The 20,288-nt window shown below is 53.0% G+C and overlaps 9 protein-coding genes across 9 annotated transcripts in view; 7 read left to right on the top strand and 2 right to left on the bottom strand.

Annotated features, from left to right (window-relative positions):
* Positions 1–443: 443 nt before the first annotated feature.
* MAA_07617 (uncharacterized protein) lies at positions 444–1,187 on the top strand (the record flags this gene model as incomplete). Its single annotated transcript, XM_007825615.2, has 2 exons — positions 444–842; positions 906–1,187. The coding sequence occupies 2 exons, from the start codon at positions 444–446 to the stop codon at positions 1,185–1,187; spliced, it is 681 nt and encodes a 226-aa protein (XP_007823806.2).
* Positions 1,188–1,319: 132 nt separating this feature from the next.
* Positions 1,320–3,058, bottom strand: MAA_10622 (uncharacterized protein; the record flags this gene model as incomplete). Its single annotated transcript, XM_011412340.1, has 4 exons — positions 1,320–1,865; positions 1,933–2,269; positions 2,348–2,765; positions 2,839–3,058. The coding sequence occupies 4 exons, from the start codon at positions 3,056–3,058 to the stop codon at positions 1,320–1,322; spliced, it is 1,521 nt and encodes a 506-aa protein (XP_011410642.1).
* A 1,756-nt stretch (positions 3,059–4,814) lies between these two features.
* On the top strand, positions 4,815–6,161 carry MAA_07618 (Cytochrome P450 CYP5323A1; the record flags this gene model as incomplete). The annotated part of the gene is made up of 2 exons (XM_007825616.1): positions 4,815–5,028; positions 5,107–6,161. 2 exons carry the CDS (start codon positions 4,815–4,817, stop codon positions 6,159–6,161), a joined length of 1,269 nt encoding a protein of 422 aa, XP_007823807.1.
* A 1,207-nt stretch (positions 6,162–7,368) lies between these two features.
* MAA_07619 (uncharacterized protein) lies at positions 7,369–8,816 on the top strand (the record flags this gene model as incomplete). The annotated part of the gene is made up of 4 exons (XM_007825617.2): positions 7,369–7,551; positions 7,691–8,066; positions 8,132–8,249; positions 8,318–8,816. 4 exons carry the CDS (start codon positions 7,369–7,371, stop codon positions 8,814–8,816), a joined length of 1,176 nt encoding a protein of 391 aa, XP_007823808.2.
* Positions 8,817–8,834: 18 nt separating this feature from the next.
* MAA_07620 (2OG-Fe(II) oxygenase family oxidoreductase) lies at positions 8,835–9,949 on the bottom strand (the record flags this gene model as incomplete). Its single annotated transcript, XM_007825618.1, has 2 exons — positions 8,835–9,591; positions 9,654–9,949. 2 exons carry the CDS (start codon positions 9,947–9,949, stop codon positions 8,835–8,837), a joined length of 1,053 nt encoding a protein of 350 aa, XP_007823809.1.
* Positions 9,950–10,447: 498 nt separating this feature from the next.
* On the top strand, positions 10,448–12,094 carry MAA_10621 (MYB DNA-binding domain-containing protein; the record flags this gene model as incomplete). The annotated part of the gene is made up of 3 exons (XM_011412339.1): positions 10,448–10,753; positions 10,820–11,267; positions 11,334–12,094. The coding sequence occupies 3 exons, from the start codon at positions 10,448–10,450 to the stop codon at positions 12,092–12,094; spliced, it is 1,515 nt and encodes a 504-aa protein (XP_011410641.1).
* Positions 12,095–12,638: 544 nt separating this feature from the next.
* Positions 12,639–14,483, top strand: MAA_07621 (phthalate transporter; the record flags this gene model as incomplete). The annotated part of the gene is made up of 3 exons (XM_007825619.2): positions 12,639–13,264; positions 13,414–13,901; positions 13,963–14,483. 3 exons carry the CDS (start codon positions 12,639–12,641, stop codon positions 14,481–14,483), a joined length of 1,635 nt encoding a protein of 544 aa, XP_007823810.2.
* Positions 14,484–17,296: 2,813 nt separating this feature from the next.
* MAA_07622 (C6 zinc finger protein) lies at positions 17,297–18,940 on the top strand (the record flags this gene model as incomplete). Its single annotated transcript, XM_007825620.2, has 5 exons — positions 17,297–17,611; positions 17,683–17,769; positions 17,830–17,964; positions 18,030–18,534; positions 18,603–18,940. 5 exons carry the CDS (start codon positions 17,297–17,299, stop codon positions 18,938–18,940), a joined length of 1,380 nt encoding a protein of 459 aa, XP_007823811.2.
* A 983-nt stretch (positions 18,941–19,923) lies between these two features.
* MAA_07623 (uncharacterized protein) overlaps positions 19,924–20,288 on the top strand; it is a gene marked incomplete at both ends in the record, with an annotated part of 711 nt that continues 346 nt past the window's right edge. Inside the window, one exon of the mRNA XM_007825621.1 lies at positions 19,924–20,252. Within this exon, the coding sequence (XP_007823812.1) occupies positions 19,924–20,252 (329 nt within the window). The remainder of the gene's footprint in view (positions 20,253–20,288) is intronic.

The raw sequence follows: 20,288 nt of genomic DNA, 5'->3' as shown, positions 1-20,288 counted from the left end.
ATGTGCATGACAGAGCATGAGCACTGAGCCGTGCCGGGCCTCGTTCAGCAGTTAGACTTTGTACGTTCAATTTTAAGACAGATAGGGTGTCGCTGGACGGATATGGCTGCAAGGGAATGGTTGAGAGTTGCAACGTATTTACGCTGCGTTGCAGTGCGTGGTACGGACATGGAGTCAATATGTGGTTGACAAAGTAACCACACCTCTTCTGTCTTAGGCCGCTCCTGCCAATTTGAACCCCCTCCCTGAGCAGTGAGCACCCCTGCCTGTTTCGTTCCAGTCTGTCTTTGCTGCCTCACGCAACCTTTGCCGATGCCAGCATCAACTCTTGTCTCTCAAAGCCCTTCATTTCCTTCATTTACAGCCTCATCAGAGTTTTCTTCCGATCGAAGCTGACTCTCGGCGCCTATTGTATCCTCTCATACTTGGCACCAGCTTTCACCATGGCAGACGACACAGCCAAACCCACGTCGGCTCGTCTGGCTGACTCTTCCTATCACTCGCCGTATACGCGTGCTGGTGCTCCACGCCCTCATCCCAACACTGATCCGTACGCAGCCCTCCGTGGCAGGGCGCTCTCTACTTTAGAGGCTATGGGGTTCGACCCTAATACCATGATCGAGCATGGGGTCCTCTGGGCTGAACATCAGGACCCCTTTGGTCATGTCATGCAGGGCCAGTACATGAGCTTCTTGGGAGCATGCTTCTGGCGTGTCATGGAGAGCTATGACGAATTCTTGAGCAAGGAGGAGTGCGACGACATGATTCAAGCTAAAACGGTTATTCCTGTTGTACGCAGGTACGAACTAGACATTCGGCGGCAGGTTAAATATCCCGACTCGGTTCGTAGTTGCTCTGTTTGCATGATTCCATAGCCAGTCCGTCAACTAATTTCTGTCCCAAAGTTAATTGCCGCTTACCGGCAGGATCGCATAGAGCCTACACGAAACCATGGAACCACTGTGCTTTTCTCGCTCAAGCAGCAAGCTATTGTCGCCCAGGTCCAAGGTTCAACAACCTACATTGATGCTAAAACTGGCCGCCCGGTGGACATTCGTACACTTGGTGGCTGTTTTCCGGCTTTATACGAAGGCTTCACGAAAAAATCCGAGCGTGCAAACCAGTTGAAGGAGAAATGGGACAAGGAGCATCCTAAATCCTCAAAAAAAACCCAGGCTAAAATTTAGCATTTTGACTAGCACCTTCTGGATCCTTTTGTCTACGGAGGTCAATTGCAGCTAGACGTAATTACATCCATCTCCAAAAACCTGTTTCTGGACGACTTTGATGACTGTCGGTACAGCAAGCTATAACCCATGTTATAGCCATGGTTGCGCATGTAGAAGCTGCTGCATGACAAGAACTCCTAATCTGAGAACCGCTCTAAGAAACCCAGTCCGAGGGGGCCGCATGTCCTTGGTATCACCTATAAGATCCAACGGAGGAATCTTATCCCAGCCGTCCATGAAGGTACGTGCAGCATGGACACCAGCCACGAAGCCATCCTCATGAAAGCCGTATCCCATCCAAGCTCCCGCGAAACTGATGTTATTGATGCCATTGATCCTATGAAGGTGGCGCGCCATAAGGATACACTCTGAGTTAATGATGGGATGGTAATATACATGGCTGCTTTGCACCGAGCAAGGCACATGTATTGGATTCATGCTCACAAGAACCCTACCCGGACTTCCAGGTTCCCCTGGACTTGGAATATCTTGGAGTTTATTCATGTCAAATGTCAGTGATAGCTTCCTTCCGCACTTGTGTTCATTCCGTGTCAGATGGTCCTGTGCCGTGGTCGACTGGTGAGGTACAAGCATGCAGTTCCATGCCGCGCGAGCTGATGAACGTTCTGGCAGGAGCTGACATCAGTTAACAGGACTGTTCGCTGGCTTGAAAAAAAACTGTGCAGTCCAACTAGGTACTCACAGAAGTGTCAGAATGCAGGTAGCATAGGTTCCTGCTAGTCTTGAAGCTACCAAGAATGCTACGCTCCAAAGCTGTGACATTTTCTCCCAAGAGAGTGACAGCTTGGTTGGCATGAACGGCAAGAACAACATGATCAAAAGTCTTTGCAGAGCCATCCGAGAAACTGACCAAGACCTCGTTACCAATTCGTGTCACCTCATGTACAGATGTGTTCAGATGCAAGTTGTGTCCCTGAGGAAGACTGTCTTGGAACGCATCGATATACGTTCTTGACCCGTTTCGAAACGAGCGCCACTGGAGTGTTTTTGTGGCTGTATCTAGCAGGCCGTGGGTTTTCCTTTTCAGAAGGTATCAGCATCATCTTTTTGCCCCCTTTTTTTCCATGTACAGGAGAAGATATTTGGGGGAAATTTACATAAAGTGTATTAGCGGCCTTGCAGGGAAACTCCTGCTGAACTCATCTGGATCAATGCACCAAGGAGCAGCTACCATTGGGATCAAGAAATAAGTCGTGAATTGACTGGAGTATCCCCGCCTTGTTAAGTAGCTACCGATGGACTCTAGAGACGTTGACATGAGGCAGCTTTCTTCTTCGCCGCGTCTAGGAGTAGTACCTCGCTCGTAGAGGATATCTTCGGCGAACAGGCTAAAGCGAACAATATCAAATATCAGACGCCATACCCAGGGGCTCAACAGCAGCGTGAGAGTGGCGACGAAGCTGCCCATGGAGCGACTGCTCCACTCGAAAGTTTTGTCGGTGGTTGTGACGCCAAATGACATATCCGTGGGGATTGTCTTGATGCCTAAATCGCCGAGAAAAGTGTTGAAGCGGGCTGTATTAGAAGATGGTTAACCATGGACCCGAGCTGAGCTTGGACTCTTTTTTCTTATCTTCTCGCAACTCACGATACGTGGCTTCGTCCATTACAATGAAGCCCGTGTCAACGTCGACGCTTGTGCCATTGCCTTTGAAGGGCACCGAATTGGCGTGCCCGCCGAGTTTACTCTCCGACTCATAGATATCTACTCTGACATTGCGGGCGCTGTGCTTTCGCAACTCCCACGAGCAAGCTATGCCCGCGATGCCTCCGCCAACAATGGCGATTCGCCTTGGTGAGCCTGTCATGGTGTCTCCCGCCAGGCAGAACCAGAGAGTACCATACGAGATCAGAAGCACGAGTACAGTCAGAGGCAATAAGTATTTGCCCATCCTTATGCCACCGGGTAGACAAATATTTATTGTATTGCCTCCCACTGTAGGTGCGTGGCGTGGCACATCCAGTGGGAACTCCCACGCCTGTGAGTCTCTCTTGTCCCCCCTTCTTTTCCCTTCTTTTCAGCCAAGCTATGGAGTACTCCATACTCCATATGTGCTGACAAGATCTGCATCGAGGGTAGCAATCACGGGGCGACATGTCTCTGCATGTCTGGGTTCAGACTCCACCAGAGTTTTGCCCGCCAGACACTGAATCTTACTTCGTATCTCGGTCAAGAATTCCGGGTTGTTATCCGACTCCGACTCACTAAGTGACACATCGGAAAGGATCGAGTGTTTGGTTATTCGTGCTCTGTACTCCGTACAGTGCTAATAGTGTTTCCTAGGGGCAGACAAATTGCAAGAGCCAATAGACGCCGACACTTGGGCCAGCCAAAATTTTGTTTCTCTTTTCTTTTTTTTTGCCTGGTCTCAAATTTGAGAGTGACTCCCCCCAACGTCTCAATTTTGGACCTATCAAGATGAGGACGCCAGCTGTCATGCCCAGGGGATGGCGAAATGTGACGCACAAGGTGACCTGTCGTCACTGGGGGCCAAAAGACGCCGGCTGCTATCATCGACGGGCGGGCGGCTTTCAAAGTGGCTTTAGAATCTACAGGAAAGGTACTATGTAACTACCGTGAACAGGGTCTCGCGGTTTGACGACCTTCTCTGCGAACTCTGAAATGGTGGCTCACTAACGTAACTATAATTAGGTGTGGAAGTCCAACACAGACTGCTATAAACGGCAGTCGACGGATGCGCCTCGGTAACTCTGTTGCCTAGCGAGTTAAAAGATGCCTCTACATAGTCGAATATTGCGCTCTGACGTCTAAATTTAGGGTAATAAAATCAAAAGTCAAGTATACCCAGTCACTCAGCGTCTTATATTCACAAACGGCATGCCTGGTTATATGCCCTTTGCCGTAAGCATGTATCAGATCAGGCTGAGCTAAGAACCAAGACAAGAACGATGTGCACTGATTGCCAGCGATATGCGTATTGTCCTTCACCAGCGAATAAAGCCAGACAGCTTTCCGTCGTGGAATCTTGCCCCACGATCTTTCCATCTCTTATTAGCTTACAACCTTTGCTCAGTTCAGGTCTGCACATGATGTTTGGACTATTCGGCTTTTCTATATCTCTTTACGCTGCTCTAACCGCTGCGGCAGCCATATTTTATGTATGTCTTTGCTCCACTCCAGCGTTGAAGCCATAACTAAATAGTCCAGGTGGTTATTACTGTCATCCGGAGAATTTACTCTCACCCATATAGCAAAGTCCCTGGCCCTTTCTTTGCAAAAATAACAAGCGTGTATTCTGCATGGCACTCGTGGAGAGGCACCATGCACCTCGACGTGCAACGATGCCATCGCGAATACGGTATGTGGTCTACTTGCATAGTTTCTAACTAACAATGCTCATCCATCCACAGGCGACCTAATACGATATGCACCAAATCAAATTCTTTCACTTCACCCTCCGGATATGAATGGTTAGTAACTGCACCCAACAAAAAAAGAACTCTCCCATACTATTCACGCTCAACCAATTTGGCGCTCACACAAAAAATAAAGCGATATACAGCCACGGCGCCCCGTTCCGAAAAGCAAAGGGCTATGCAACCATGATACCAACTCCCAACGGCTGGAGCACCATGACCTCGATCGACAAGACACTACACCACAATCTACGCGCAGTAGTGAGGTCCGGCCTCGGCGCAGAGTACTTAACGCGCTTCGAGCCCGCTATCCTCCGGCATCTCAAGATTTATTTTAGCGAGCTACAGAAGAACCAGGATCCAGACGGCTGGACTGCTGCGGCTAACATGAGAAAATGGAGTACGTCATGATGTATAAAAAGACACCTAAACAGTCTCAAGAGACAAAACAGTGTTGATTAACGTGTTCACTGTTCAGATCTTTACCTGGGCTTCGACACAATGGCGGATTTCGGGCTAGGTCTCAAGACAGACCTGCTCCGCAGCTCCGCCAGAGAGTATATATTCCCAGCCCTACACATGCACGAGAAGAAGATGGGCCTCTGGGAACAGCTGCCCATGCTCAGCAACGCGGGCATCGGGCGCCTCGTGGGCGCCGTGTTCCCCCTCGTCTCGTCCCGGGCGGCCAACTTTTCCAAATGGTACCACGGCTTCATGGAGCTCGCCATCAGCACCAACATGTCCGAGAGCCACGGGATATTCGGCCCCGTCATCCAGAGCGGCCAGGGGACGCTCAAGAGCAAGACTCCAGGCCGCGGCCATGACCGGGAGCAGATGGTCACCGAGGGCGCATTCAGCACGTTTTCTTCCGCCGACGCATATGGCATCTTGCTCTCCGGCCTGTTCCACTACCTCTGCCACTACCCACGCGTGTACGAGAAGCTCGCCGCGGACATGAGAGGCAGGTACGTCCCCGGCGAGGACATCGTCTGGGACGCCAACCTCGCATCGAGCGTGTACCTCCGCGCCGTTATCAACGAGGTCCTGCGACTGCTGCCGCCGGCATGCGGCGTTCACTGGCGCGAATGCGAGCGGCAGGGCTTCGCGGTTGGGCCTGACAGGGTGCCCATGTCGGCGGGCAGCGACGTGGGCATGAGCCTCTTCTCCGTCTTCAGAGACGGCAGGATATACCGCGATCCCGTGACGTTCTGGCCGGAGCGCTGGATCCCGGGGACGCTGCCCGAGGACGAGTTCTCCCGGGCCAAGAACATGTTCACGCCGTTCTCAATCGGGCCTAGGAACTGCGCTGGGAGTCATGTGGCCATGATGATGGTCAGCATTGCGTATGCTTACGTGCTGGTCAACTACGACTTTCGCTTCGGCCAGGAGCAGCGTACCCTCCGTCCTCACCTCGTGTCCAACTCTGTGGCGGAGGAGGGTGCCGAGTTGGAATTGACCTTTGAGAGCCATTATTCTATTGCCAGCTGGGAGAGCGGCCCTTTTGTCCAGTTTAGAGCCAGGCAGCGTGAGTAATGAATGGGATGGTTCAAGTATTATTGGTGGCTTGGTGGCCAAATTTATACGGTGTTGAGAGCACTGCCATTAGAATTGTCTATTTTAGGTATCATCTTTTTACGAGTGTTTTTTGTTCCTGTACACCGGGGAATAAAGTATGCCGCTAGGAGTACCGTTGACCTCTTGGTGCTATATAAGTGTTATTGGTGGACTTGTCGTTCTGTCACGACTGGGCCATCTGGATGGCGGTCTGGATCCTCTGGCAAAAAATGATCCAGCAATAGCAGCCTTGGGCTGAACAAGCCCTCGGATCGTACATGTGGCCCTTTGTGGCCGTTGGCCATTCCCTGCGAAGTATCTGGTAGCCAAGCCCGGGGCTCGTGAACGGATTACCCCATGACCTGGGGGACCAGACTCGATCGGTAGTCACGAAGTTGGAGCGAGAAGAGAATGGTTCATTCAGTCAGCTGTCAGCGTCGCATTGCTGCTCGGATTGGTGGCAGGTGAAAAAAGGAATGGCAACATGATGGAATCTGACCATCCGAGACGCCCAAGCCGTCGACGTGTGCGGAACCCTATTGGCGCCCGGCTCACGCCGCAATCGCAGATTACTCGAGAAATGGCAAATTAAACTCAAGAGTCTGCATACGCGCAGGGTGCCACAACTCACAACTCGCCACCCGTCACCATTCATCACCCTCCCCCGAGGAAGAAACGTGGGGGCCGGCGCCATTTGATCGACATTTGTCTCTGCCGAAGGCCCGATGCGGCCTCGACGCCCCGTCGACTTAGATGTACCGAGTACGGAGTACGTGGCCATGTTGAGTCTGGTCGAGTGTTTGTAGCTTCTCACTGCTGCCATCTCCGGCGGCTTCTCACTGACTGCAACCATCCACGAAGTTGGCGGCAAACCCTCTCGTTGTTTTTCTCCGCCATGCACGCGACAACTCGACACGTTGGCGAAACAAGTCTCACTTGTTGCTTTTGTATTTTGGCTTCTTGCCAGACGGGGCATGCCGCCGGATAAAATCAAGACACTGCCACGGGCCAGGCCAGCATACGCCTCGCGACCTGCCATCAGCTCTTTTCATCCTTGCCGTCACTTATGGTGCTGCACTCCCTGGAAGACTGTCGAGACTCGCACTGATCTGGCCTTTTCCAAGGCGCTCATTCTTTTTTTTTTTCAGCGGGTTTTCGGTGACATCTTTGTACGGACACCTTCGACATGTCTAATGGATTCATCAAGTTCGACCCGTCCCTGGTCGACGAGAGTAACGGAAGCGTCGTCCTGGTCTTGTGTGTGGTGTTTTCCGTGCTCATCAGCATATCCACGACGTCGCGTATTGCCATGAAGATCGCGACCAAGGCTGGTCTCGGGGCTGCGGATTACTTTATCGTCATTGCCCTTGTGAGTTTTGAACAGTAGATTCTGCACACTTATACACACACACACACACACACATACACATACACATGTATATATATATGTGTGTGTATATGTATGCGTATATGTATATATAACGAGCCAAGAAACTTACATGGCCTAGGCCTTCAACCTCACCGCCAACGTGCTCGAGATCCAGTCCGTCCAGTCCGGCTTCGGCCGACACCTCCAGTTCCTCACCCGCGAGCAGGTGCTCACCGTCCGGCGCTTCAGCCAGTACAACATCCTGTTCGCCAACATTTCCCTCTGGGCCGTCAAGATCTCCGTCTGCTTCTTCATCCTGGCCCTGATCCAGGGCGTCCACCGGCGCACCGCCTGGATAGTGTACGCGCTCATCGCCATCACCACCACCGCGAGCACCTGCCAGGGCATATTCTGGGGTCTCCAGGCGAGCCCGCTCCGGAAGCTGTGGGAGCCCGACATTCCCGGCGAGGTGAAAAGCGTCAAGACCTTGGTCACGTCCATTATTGCCTTTACCAGTGAGGAACCTACCCCCCTTCCATCACGTTTTCCATCTTCTTTGCTGACGAGCGCGGCTGCCCAGTCATCAATAGCATCACTGATCTTTTCTACGCCATATCGCCCGTGTACTTTATCGGAAGGCTCCAGATGAGTCTTGGGAAGCGGCTCGTTATTATTGGGTTGACAGGATCGGGGCTGTTGTATGTGTTTTCCCCTGCTCCTGCCCGAGACGTAGCTGGTGCTGACAGAGTCCGCCGTGAAACTGCAGGGTCTTTGCCTCGTCTATTACTCGCGTTGCTTTTGATGGCGACTTTTACAAGCCAGACTTCACTTGGGCTCTGTACCGGGTGTACCTTTGCACGATCGTAGAGCGCAATCTTGCAGAAGTCATCGCCGACCTCCCTGCGACCTTCACTCTTATCCGCAGCGTCCACAATAAGACGAATGCCTTTTGGTCACGGGGCTCTCGCAGCGGCTCTACTGCCAAGGCCTCTGATCACACGGGTAGCGTCGACTCTGGCTCAGGCAGCAAGGGCTTCGCGGGGGCAAGTGCGCGGCCTGCCAACGCCAGGCCGGTTTATAACGAGGATGAAAATAAGGATGAAATACCGCTCAGTGCTTTTGCCTCCCGCGTTCCAAAAGGCAGCGGGGTGGTCCATATGGAGACCAGCATCGACATACAGGCACATAGGGTTGATGCGCAGGAGCAGCAGGAAAGCCGTCAGACGCTGGTCCATCCGTGGGACAAGGAAGCAGCCATTGTGTAGTAAATGTCAAATATCATGTTAGTCTAAACCTTTGCGAGGCTTCCCGCCCTTGCTCTGCACGACGGCGTCTCCCCTTGCCAAGGCCATGGCCTTCTTCACCTCCCACTCCCAGGCGGTCAAGTTGCCGTCTTCTACGTCGGCGGCAGCATCTCCGCCCGTCTTGTCTCTCATGCTTGCCTCCCGCTCTGGCCTGAAGAGAATGGCCAGGCTGTACCGGTCAACATAGCGCTGCTGGCCCGGCGGATATCGAATGCGGTGGACGTTGCTGCGCAGGATGCCGCCGGTCCACTGCACCATGGCATCCCCGAGATTGACAATCAGGCAGCCTGGCTGGGGACGCACCCAGCGCCAGGCGCCTTCATCCGTGGCAGACCCTCCAGGAGTCAGGATTTGCAGGCCGCCAATGACATTTGCTAGAAGCGTGATGGTGCCAAAATCCGTGTGGTGGATCATGCTCGTCCGCAGATCCTCAGCCTGTGGGCTGGCAAGGGCTTTGATGAGCCGGATGACGGTCCCCGAGGGTTTCGTAGGCGTCTGCGACGACATGAGAATGCCCTCTGGCAGAGAGAGCTGGGCCTCGAGGGCAGAGCATATCGCCGTGAGCAGAGTCTGGCCGTGCTTGAGAAACGAGGTGAAGAGGGCGAGATGGCCGTGCACGAGAGGCGGGAGTGGTTGAAGCGGGGCGGTACCCATGAGACCGTCTTGACCCATGTTGAACCATTCGAAGCGGTCTGGCTCCTCTGTTTCCGTCTTGGCGTGGCCGAGAGGCTTGAATCTGTACTTGCGACGTCAGACAGACAGAAACTGTGGGGAAGCGGGAAGAGGGGGTCGGCTTACCCCAGAAAGCTCCTCGGGATATCGTGGAGATATTGCTGTTTGACATGCTGGGGAAGGTTCATGATGTCCTTCCCCACATCAAAAAGCTGGTCAATGTCTTCCATCATGGCCTCCCCCAGGCTGTCCCCGCGGAGACTGAGGGAGAAAAATCCCAGCTCCTGGCAAGCAGCTAGCATGCGCTGGGCAGCATTCCCGTCGCCTAGACGTAAGCCTGCCAGGGAGATGGTGTTCATGGAAATGACTGGGACATCGTCAGGGAACGGAGGAATGTGTCTAAAGTGTTTTTCAGACGCCATTTCAGCTTGTTGCAGCGTGAATAACGCTTGTGCCGGTGAAGGACAAGTCGGTTTCAAGGTACTTGAGAGAAAGAAAAAAAAAAGACAAGACAGAAAACTACCTACCTAGGTAGTTATGTACGGAATAGTATAAACAGAGTAAAATACGAGCAGTCATATCCGGGGCACAGAGGGAGGTCTTCCATGCAGACTGTGTGAGTAAGCACATGTGGCACTGTGTGTGGAGGGCATCGAAGGATTTAAACCGACGTGGGAACCAACTGAAGGAAGCTTAGCGTAACTACCGAGTAAGCAGGTGTAGGGTTTGGCACATGCACCGGTGTGAATCGTCTACATGAAATCAATGCAACGCCGGAGGAATCATGCAACGGACTCCTCGGTAGGTATATTTGATTTCGTCAGTTTGCCCTTCTTGAATCTTGCTCACATATAAAAACTATTGGGGTACCTTGCCTCTCCGTCTACCTAGTGGCTAACATGAATTTTGCCTAGCTGACAATGCTCACAAATGTCCCTCTCCAACTCGCAGCCAAACACGGCGACGATGTTTCCATCCACAAAACGCAAATCATTAAATGCAAAATCTCACACCGTCGGTTGTTTCCAAAGAAGCACCGTTTTGCCTATCCGTACTTGTCGGTGGGCATCTCCGTGCGTTCTCCCACGTCCAACTGGTTGCTCTCCGTCAACACCGCATCATGGTGGGCAAGGGGCTGGCTTCACGTCTCGCCCAAGGACCATTTAAACCGCGGACGGGACGGGGCCACCCTCTCCGAGAATATCGACGCATACCTACAACTACAGGTATACAAGCACAGAAGTTGGGACGCCCATGACGTGTCCCGTGGCTAATTTGCCATTCGCAAACAGGGCCTCAACCCAGCCGACTTTCCCTACGTGTACCTCCTCACTTCGCCTCGCTTCCTGAACTACGCATTCAGCCCGGCCTCGTTTTGGTATCTCTACACGGCAGACATGAGTCTCAAGTACGTCGTCGCAGAGGTCAACAACACGTTTGACGAGCGGCGCATGTATTTATTTCCGGCCTCTGGGAACGCTGGCATGTTCAGGCAGACCCTTGGCAAGGACTTTCACGTGTCCCCGTTTAACTCTAGAAAGGGGGCGTACACGCTCTCTACCTTGGATCCCGCCGACGAGGGGGAAATTTCAGTCGCAATCACGTTGCGCTCTTCCAAAGGCCGTCCTAAACTGGTGGCTCGTTGGTGGTCAGTCACGCCTGCGATAGATCCGGAAATGCTACCGACAGTCCAGGCGCTATGGCTTCTTATATGTTGGGGCTCAAACATTCTCACAACATGTAAGGGCGTTCTTACCAGCCGCTTACTTCTCTAGCGGATGGGATGCTGACCGGGGGAGAATTCAGTTCTGAAAATCCTATTCCAGGCAATCTTGCTGGCTCGGGTCCGCAAGCTGGAGATTTGGTACCGTCCAGAACCGAGTCCGTCGGCTCTACCGCGACGGCCAACCGCCGCAGAAACCTTTTTGCAGTACATCTTTGTCCGGTACATGGAATACCTTGTTAACACGGCACCTGGCAAACACGGAGTATTGACTCGTCTTGAGGAGCAGGACGGGGAGAAGTCGTGTTCCCGCAGCTACAGTCTTTTACACCTGCGTGTCATCCAGCAACCTTCCCACGAGGTGCTCAGTCTCAGAGTCCACACCCCGCAGTTCTATCGCCAGTTAATCACGTACGGGACGCTATCCGACTACCTGTCTTACACGTTGCTTCATCCGTACGAGGAAAACCACACGGCCTGGTCCAGTGATGCACAGGCTCTTATTCGTGCAATACAGAACTGCGAATCGGCCGCCAGTAGGCAGGTGCCCGTACAGAGGCCGCATATTCAGAATGCTCTCGTCAAGACACTATTTGCTATATCCAGACAAGTCCGGTGCGTTCGGCCACTGCGGGGATGCTATCCTGACCACGGCCTTCCGAGTGCACGGGGAAATGCGAAAACTCAGCATAACTGCCGGGCCTTGAGTGTGCATGGCGGCCCTTGCTTTCTGGATGACTTTGTTCGCGATAACTGCAGTCTTTGGCTACAAGTCCAATACATCCTAACAACTCTGCGCCTTCAGTGGAGGACCTGGGCGATGAATTTCATAGGGGGCGAATGAGCACGCACGGCAATGCAGCATGGCTGGTTCAAGCTTATTGAGTTTCTAGCCTTGGCGCAGCGCAACGAGGGTTCACTGACACATGGCAAAACACTGCCGCTTCCATAGACTAGTCAACCACCCACTAGGTACTCGAGTACGGAGTAGATACTCATCATATTCATGGTCAGCCACAAAGTATCATCATACTGTGCCGCCTGTATCATCAGGCTGCTGGGGCAAAACGTAGCGTTTCCCGTGGCAACTACATTCAGCAGCAGCGTCGATAGCACGCGGCGTTATATCAAGCACACAGACAAAAGGCCTCGTCCTGATTGCAACGTATCGCCCCCCATGGATGTTCCGGTTGCATACCCCAAGGCCAATATTTCAAGGTTTGGGGTTCAGGGTGGCTTCGGGAGCTGAAATTGCCATGCTACGGGGTGCTTACACGTGGCAGCGATCCTTCGACTAGCCTTCCACGCCACGAGCTAACCGCTTACTCTACGGTCTACACATGTTGGCCGTACCCCCGGGGCGTGTCTGACAAAAGCGTAAAACCGCCATGTATAAATCCAATCTTCTGTATGGGTGTTGGTATCTATACAATCCCCTTCGCTCTACAAATTTTCCGCCACTCTCCCCCTTCTTCTACACAAATCCGGCTGCCATAGACCATGGAAAAGTCAGAGTATGCAAGCTCCCACACAGAAAGGCAAACTGCCGTGCCGTCTCGCCAGGCCCAGCGCGATATAGACGACGACGAGGTGTACTCGCTTCAGGAACAAAAGAGGATCATCCGGCGCATGTTGGTTCAAGTTTCCTCCCCTGGCAAGCTCAATTTCCTCTTCTTCCTCGTCAGCGGCTCATGAAATCTAGCGACCTTCGACTCGTCACCGTATTGGCCTGCCTCTATGTTATATCACTCGTGGACCGCGTCAATATCTCTACCGCCGCCGTCGCGCACCTCAACAGCGATCTTGCGCTTCAGACAGGCGCCCGATATTCCATTGTCATTTCGGCGTTTTTCATCACCTACACTGTCTTTCAACCCCTCGGCACGGTTCTTACCCGGAAGATCGGACCCCGGTGGTTCCTTAGTTCAATCGCAATGGCTTGGGGCCTGGTCATGATTGGGAACGGCTTCGTCCATTCCTGGCAGACTCTTGCAGGGCTTCGCGTCTTGATAGGGTAAGTAAAGGATGTCGAGGTACTCCAACAAAGAAAGGCGTCAACGAGGACAAACAGAAAAAAAAAACCGAATGGGCAAAAGGGAGGGGGAACAGACAAACGATTTCCCCGAGAGTGTTAAATAGAGGTGCTAATGAGAACAATGTCAGTGTTTTCGAAGCCGGCTACTTCCCTGGGGCGGTATATCTTCTGAGCACCTGGTACACTCGATTCGACATGCAGAAGCGCTACACCGTATTTTATGGCGTCGGGTGCGTCGCTGGTGCGCTTGGTGGTATTCTGGCCTTTGGTCTCTCTCAGATGAACGGACTGGGGGGCCTGAGAGGCTGGAGATGGATCTTTATCATTGAAGGTATCCTCTCTTGCGTCGGTGCTCTCGTCTCGTACGCCTTCCTCGTGGGCTTTCCGGAGGAGGCCGACCAGTCGTGGAATTTCATCACCAGACAGGAGCGCGATTTTATCATCCGGCGCGTCAACCGTGATCGGGGAGATGCTGTGACGGAACCATTTTCTCTTGGTGCGTTTCTTGCACCCGCTGCCGACTTTAAAATCTGGATCTTTGCCTTTATATTCTTCTGCGTCACGACTGTAGGCTACTCCATCAACTTTTTCCTTCCTATGATTCTCCTCGGAATGGGTTAGTTCTCGACCCCGCGTGTCTACTTCCCCGTTTCCTTCGTCTTACCTTTTGCCGCTAGGTTTCTCTGTCGCAGAATCTCAATGTCTCATCGTGCCGCCGTGGGTCTTTACAGGTCTGGTCATGTACGCACAAGCTTGGCTCGGGGACCGGTATCGTCTGCGAGGCCCCATTATAGCCTTCAACGCGGTTCTCGCGCTCGTTGGGCTGATGCTCATGGCATTCCACCATGCGTATCCCGTTCGATACACGGGTGTCTTCTTCGTCGTGGCGGGAGCCAGTGGGAACACGCCCCCCGTGTTGACGTATCAAGCTAACAATATTCGCGGGCACTGGAAACGCGCATTCTGCAGTGCCACATTGGTCGGTTTTGGTGGTATCGGCGGAATCGCCGGCGCCTTGGTCTTTAGGAGCCAGGATCAGCCCAGATACCTTCCGGGAATCTATGCGTCCATTGCTTGCAACGTTTGTATCTTGCTTTGCACCGGTGGGTTGTCGATTTGGTTCTGGTACTCAAATCAAAAGGTGAAGAGGGGCAAGGCGATATTGGAGGGGCTGGAGGGTTTCACTTATACATACTAGACAAGGCTGGAGGTTAGCCATGTAAGTTGATTCGCAGCCATCTCAGCTGCCAAAAAGCAAACCAAGTCTTTAAGTCATTCAGTGATGCAGAGTAGACAAGAATTCTCGTATGGAGCCGATCATGGACTATGTGCCGAAATATCTGAGACGAAACGTCTAGCACGGTATGATTTCTCGACTAGCTACACATGACCAATTGTCAGATTGTGGGTTGGATGACTCGTCTCTAGCCCGGCCAGGCCTAGACGCTGCCTTGGGAGGTTTTCTCGCGCGATTCGACCTTCGGTGTAACTGGAGAAGGCTGTCAGCAATGCTGCGGAGGAGGCGCCAAGGATCAGCTCACCCGTTTGCCAGTCTCTTGTTTTCTCAATCCTGTACTCCGTATGTGGTCGCTGATGTATTGGCTGGTAAGTTGTCCCGACATCCGATATCTATGATCTATTGCCATACAGCAATTAATTACACCACGTCAAGCATGCGTTCTCAATCAACCGAGGCAGCCTTATCCCACAACAGATGTCGGCATGAGCTTTTGATGCGACATGCAAATTTACAGTTACCACACGCCCCTCCTTTACTTGCAAGTCAAACATGTGATTGCGGAAGATCGAACATGCAAAAGCACAGCTCCAAAGGACTGGCAACAACGGACTGTGATGACTTGGCTAGGGTAATTTCCACCAATACCTGTCGCCGGAACAACTCTGAAATTCGTCAACGGCAAATTTAGCCTGCGGAATCACGCTATTAACGCAACATGACAAGTAGCCACAGTCCCGCCATGATTAGGGGCAGAAAGACTTGGTCAAGAGAAACAGTCGAGCCCATGATTCGAAAGCGGGAACGTTTATCTCCTTGGCAGGGTGCCATGATTGTGCACAAAATCGGGCCCTGATGCTGCGCCCAAGTTTAGCAACTTGATCTGCCGTTGCCAGACGGTATTGTGAATAGTTTCCGCCTCTTCGGAGTTTAGTTTGTATCAGGGCCAAAGGTTCCTACTTGTACATAGCGTGACAAAGAATACCTAGGTCTTAGGCAGAGGACGAGGTTGGTGTGCCCTGCAAGACTTTACCCATCATACAAAAATGGGAGAAAAAACTCCCCCCCAAAGCGTCGTGTTGGATGGAGTCAGGCGTGGCTGTATTTGGGGTGCACGGTCCAGTGATGGGTGTTCAGCCTCTTTCTCGTCAGTTCTGCGTCAAGGTGTCTATTGCAAATGAGCCTTTGGTCCAAGCAACATTGGTTTGCTCACGGTCGAATGTGACGGGCTTGTACTCCGGAGCGTTCCGATACTTCTCTTGGCGGAGAGCGACAGCCCGAATTTGAGGGCAGGTTGACTGGACTGGTTATTGAGCTGGCTGTCGGCCGCTTTGAATGCTGACATGTGGATGATGGAGATCGAGATGGAATGTAGATCTTAGCGAAGCTGGGACACCATGACTCCGGCGGGTGTCCCGAGTGCAATCAGTCTGATTCTGCTGATGGCTGAAGGGCCTCCTATTGGTTTGCACCACAGCCTTATAACGACGTGTTTTTTGCTGATTCGGAAGTGACAGGCACTCCTGCGGCACAGAATCTTGCATCCCCCGGGTTCCAAGCTTCAAAGCTTCGCAGGCTGCTCGGGCGTCCCTGCTCACGCCCAGCCGGGGCAGGCCGGCATGATTACAGCCACCGTTCGAATGGGCCAGTGATTGTTCTGTGATTCTGCAAAGTCGGTGCTGAGATGCCGGAGAAGATAGAACTTGTGTATTGGAGTGACGTACGTGTGGTGCGGCCGCAAAACTGCACATGAAGGTCACAGCCACTTGCTGCGTACCGATGACATGTACGAACTTTAAACCGTTTGACAGGCACTCGGAAATTCACGGACCGGGACAAATTCCACGGGCAGTCTGGAAGGCAAGCTTCGGGCTGTGGCACATTCTCTTCCCTTGACGCCACTGAATGATGGACCGTTGATGATGATTGTTGCAGATGGCGACGAGTTCACGACCGTGACTTGGAGCGTGACATAAGCTTTCGAATGTTCCAGCGGTGCTGTGAGTGGCTGTCAGCGGTGTCCAGGTGGTTAGTGGCGCCCATAGGCGGTCAATGGATGGCCCCAGGCTGCAGCTTGGGGGCCACTTAGCGTCTAATGTTGGGCTGAGCCGCTGTCTGGTGTCTCCACTGGTCAACTGGTGTCCACTGTCAACTCTAGAGTCACTGGTGCTGGCACCTGGGCGCAGCAGAGAGCCACAGCCAAGTCGACATTGAACGACGGCCCAAACGTCCATGTCACGATGCCACGAGGCCCGGCCCATCAATCCGCCGGTTCAGCCCTTTTCTTACGCTCAACCATCCCATTGACACATTGGCTTAATGTTCGTTTTCGCCCCATCTTGCCCAGCCCGGCTTCGGATTTTTGCGCCTTGTCAGGCAAAGTCGAGTTACGCCTACACGTGACGACAAAGTGCTCGCTCAGCCCTGCCTTGCTCCACGTTGCACGCTGCATGCTGCAAGGCCAGAATCTGGGTCCGACTGGAATTGGAGAACAAGGAACAGGCAGGTCGAGTATGAAGAGCCTCTTCTTCTTGGTCTGATTTTTGACTCAAATCGGCGTGGCTTGTTTCCGACCCTGTCCCCCCTCCTAGCCACTCCGTATCCATCGTCACACTTGACGCTTACCTATCGTCACGCTCCTTGTCTTATTTCAATGTCAAGTCCCCTTCCACAACTCCCCCTTCTACAGCAGTAATCACTACTGTTACGAATCTTCTACCGAGTACAAGCATCGATTTTCAGATTGCGGCTTGAGTCCTCCACTACTCTACAGCATGGACCAAATGTTGCAGCACTTCCCGCCAGGGATTCTCACCTACCCAGACCCTTCCGAGTTTGACTATTCGACCTTTCTGCAGCAAACGGAGGATATCCCTTTCCCAGATCCATCGCACAGCACGTCAACAGGAACCGTTTCGGAGTCATCTCCGGGCCAAGCAACACCCCCGAGCTCGGATGGGCGGAGTACGTCTGCTGTTGTCGACATGTCAGTCATGCGCCGCCAATCCGCTCAGAAGCAGAGGTTAGAGCGCAGGGGTCATACCAAGAGCAGACGCGGATGTTATAACTGCAAGAGGAGGCGTATCAAGGTATCTATCACCAGTCTCTTGCGCGCACGAGCAAATCCCTGAAAGGCTGAGACTCTAACCCGCCGCCATAGTGCCAGGAGACTCGCCCTGCGTGCGGCCATTGCGTAAAGACGGGGTTGAAGTGTGAATACCCGTCCATGCCTCAAATCACCCACCAGGTACGAACCACGGGAAGATGGGGCATGTCATCCCAGCGTCCACGACTAACATTATAGTAGCCTCACCATCAGGTTCCTCTTTTCAGCCTGCAAGACATGCGATTCTTCCAGCACTTCCTCACCCAGTGCTACCCCCACCATCCGTTGAAGCAAGAGGAGATTTGGACCCACGAGATCCCGTGCATTGCCCACAATGTAAGTTACGTGACACAAAACAAAGACGGGGGATATTGACTTTCTTTTTTTTTTTTTCCCGATAGCATGAATTCTTGATGCACGCCATATTGGGCTTTGCCGCATCAGAACTTGTCCCCACCGACAGCTCCTTCGTCCAAGCCGCCATGAACCACCGCATCAAAGCTATCAAAGCCATCAAGAAGCGGCTTTCCGAATCTGCGCGCGCCCAGACAAGCTACGAAGAAGCTAACGCCCTCGTCGCCACTTGCTTTGCATTGACCTTCCAGTCTGTTTCTCTAGAAGACGGTCTGGCAGAGTATATGACGTTTATTCGAGGCATTCTCATTGTCGGAATGCAAATGATGTTCAAGGGAATCAAACCCATTTTCGAGCAGCTATTCGAAGACCGACAGGACGAGGTGATGGAGCCATATCTTAGAGATTTACCCTTGATCCAACGAGGGTGGGCTGACGCCGCTGTCGAAGCCATCTCCAACCTACGGCCACTATGCGCCGAACCGGTAGAAGTTGAGTATTGCGAACAGCTACTTGGCATTGCAGAGAAGCTCAACGTAAATTCCTTTGACGGTACGCGGTAGCTTTTTCGTTGTTTCCAAATCTTGCCTACCAATACAAGACTCTAACTGTACCCGCAGCATATAAATCCAACGGCAGACAATATGCATGGTGGATGATGTTACCACATAGCACCTTCCAGCAGCTTATCAATCTCGACAGACAGAGCATGATTCTGCTTCACGCACATTGGATCGCCTTGTCGCAGATTATGGCATTCATCACCGAGCGCGAGTACGACGTTCGTGAAAAGAGGCCAACGGCTTCGACCGACCCTGGACCTGCACCGGGATTTGTGAAGTGGTTGAAGTTTCTCAATGCCAGAGTGGACTACGAGCATCAAATGTACAACCAGTGGCCGTTGTGGGTAGAAGCACAACTGGACAAGGATCTTACGTTTTTTGGACGACGACTATGAGTACTATGACGTTCGGGGGCGCGGCGCCAATGCGAATTACGGGTCTATTACAAGGGGTGAAATTGGATATATTTGTTGTAATTATTACCAATTCTAGTGTCTTCTTCTATGAAACTCGAATCCAATTTCCCGTGGAGATGTGCTTCCTACCTTGCACTGACGCACCCGTGTCATTATGCTCATCCCCACTTACACGCAGCCATCAACTAACTCTCCACACCGTCGTTGATTCGCCAGTGGGTGTGATCTGGCGTCCATTCCCTACGTCACGGCCAGGCAGCAACGTTTTTCCCGCCCTATTCTCTCGCCCACCAACTGCCATTGCAAAATACTGGCACGCAATGCCCCTTCTACCAATCACCAAAGGCCCCTCACCTGGCCACACAGCCCCAAGTTCCTTCCATCGAACCTTCGAAAAAAACGCCAGAACCCCCCCCTTTTCTCGTGCCGCACATCAGCACAGCCACCCAGCCCAGCAACGCCTTGCGCTGCACCTCATGGCTCGCCTGGCAGCCTCCAGAAATGTTGGAACAAGCTTTGTGGGGCAGCGGCACTCGTTCTGCCGCGTGATTGGTTGCGGCTCCACATCCCCGTGAATCGTATTGATCGTATCGCCCAGCACAAGCGAAACGGTTATGCTCCCCGCTTTTAGGGCGAGTTGAGCGAATTAGGAAGCTGGGGGACGGGGGAGCCCGTTGTGGCGGCGCCGTTATCAGCGGGAGCCGTATTTCGCGATGGGAAATTATGGGGCCGGCTCTATTTCACGAAATGCGGTGCACGCAAGATGCATCTCTCAGAGCACGAGTATATAATTGTCGTCAACTCGAGGCGTAAAATGGCATTATTGAAAAAAAGTCAAACCTGTCGTCACATAAACTTTGTGACCGCGGACTTGGGAAAGGAAACTCTTCAAAATTACTTGCGACAATCCGCACACTTGATACTCCCCGTCAGACTCAGCACCACTTACACGACAAGCAAAAATGATGGCCGCGCAGGTGCTCGACAGCAAAGCCGCACTCCGGCAGCGCGGCACGCGGGCCAGCCTGCCCCCCGAATACGCCGAGGGCGACTACATCGAGCTCGGCGGCCTCTCGACGCCCCGGACATCCACCGAGTCGCTCCCGGCCTACGACGAGGCCGTGTCGTCGCAGCCGTTGTCGGCCGCAGCAGCAGCCGCTGGCCTCCGGCCAACGCACACCTACCAGGTCGAGTCCGAGGGCCACCCGCTCCTCGCGCTGCCCCTTGCGCCTCGCCCCTCGCCCATCGGCGTCTTCGCCGTGCAGCCCGACGGCTCCCTCGGCCCGCTGGCGTACCAGTCGCTCCGGCACGCGCGCTGCTCCGGCGA

Source organism: Metarhizium robertsii, assembly GCF_000187425.2.
Source record: "Metarhizium robertsii ARSEF 23 chromosome Unknown MAA_Scf_1, whole genome shotgun sequence".
NCBI lineage: Eukaryota > Fungi > Ascomycota > Sordariomycetes > Hypocreales > Clavicipitaceae > Metarhizium > Metarhizium robertsii.
The sequence above is the reverse complement of the archived record's forward strand: the minus strand, read 5'-3'. Positions and strand labels throughout refer to the sequence as shown.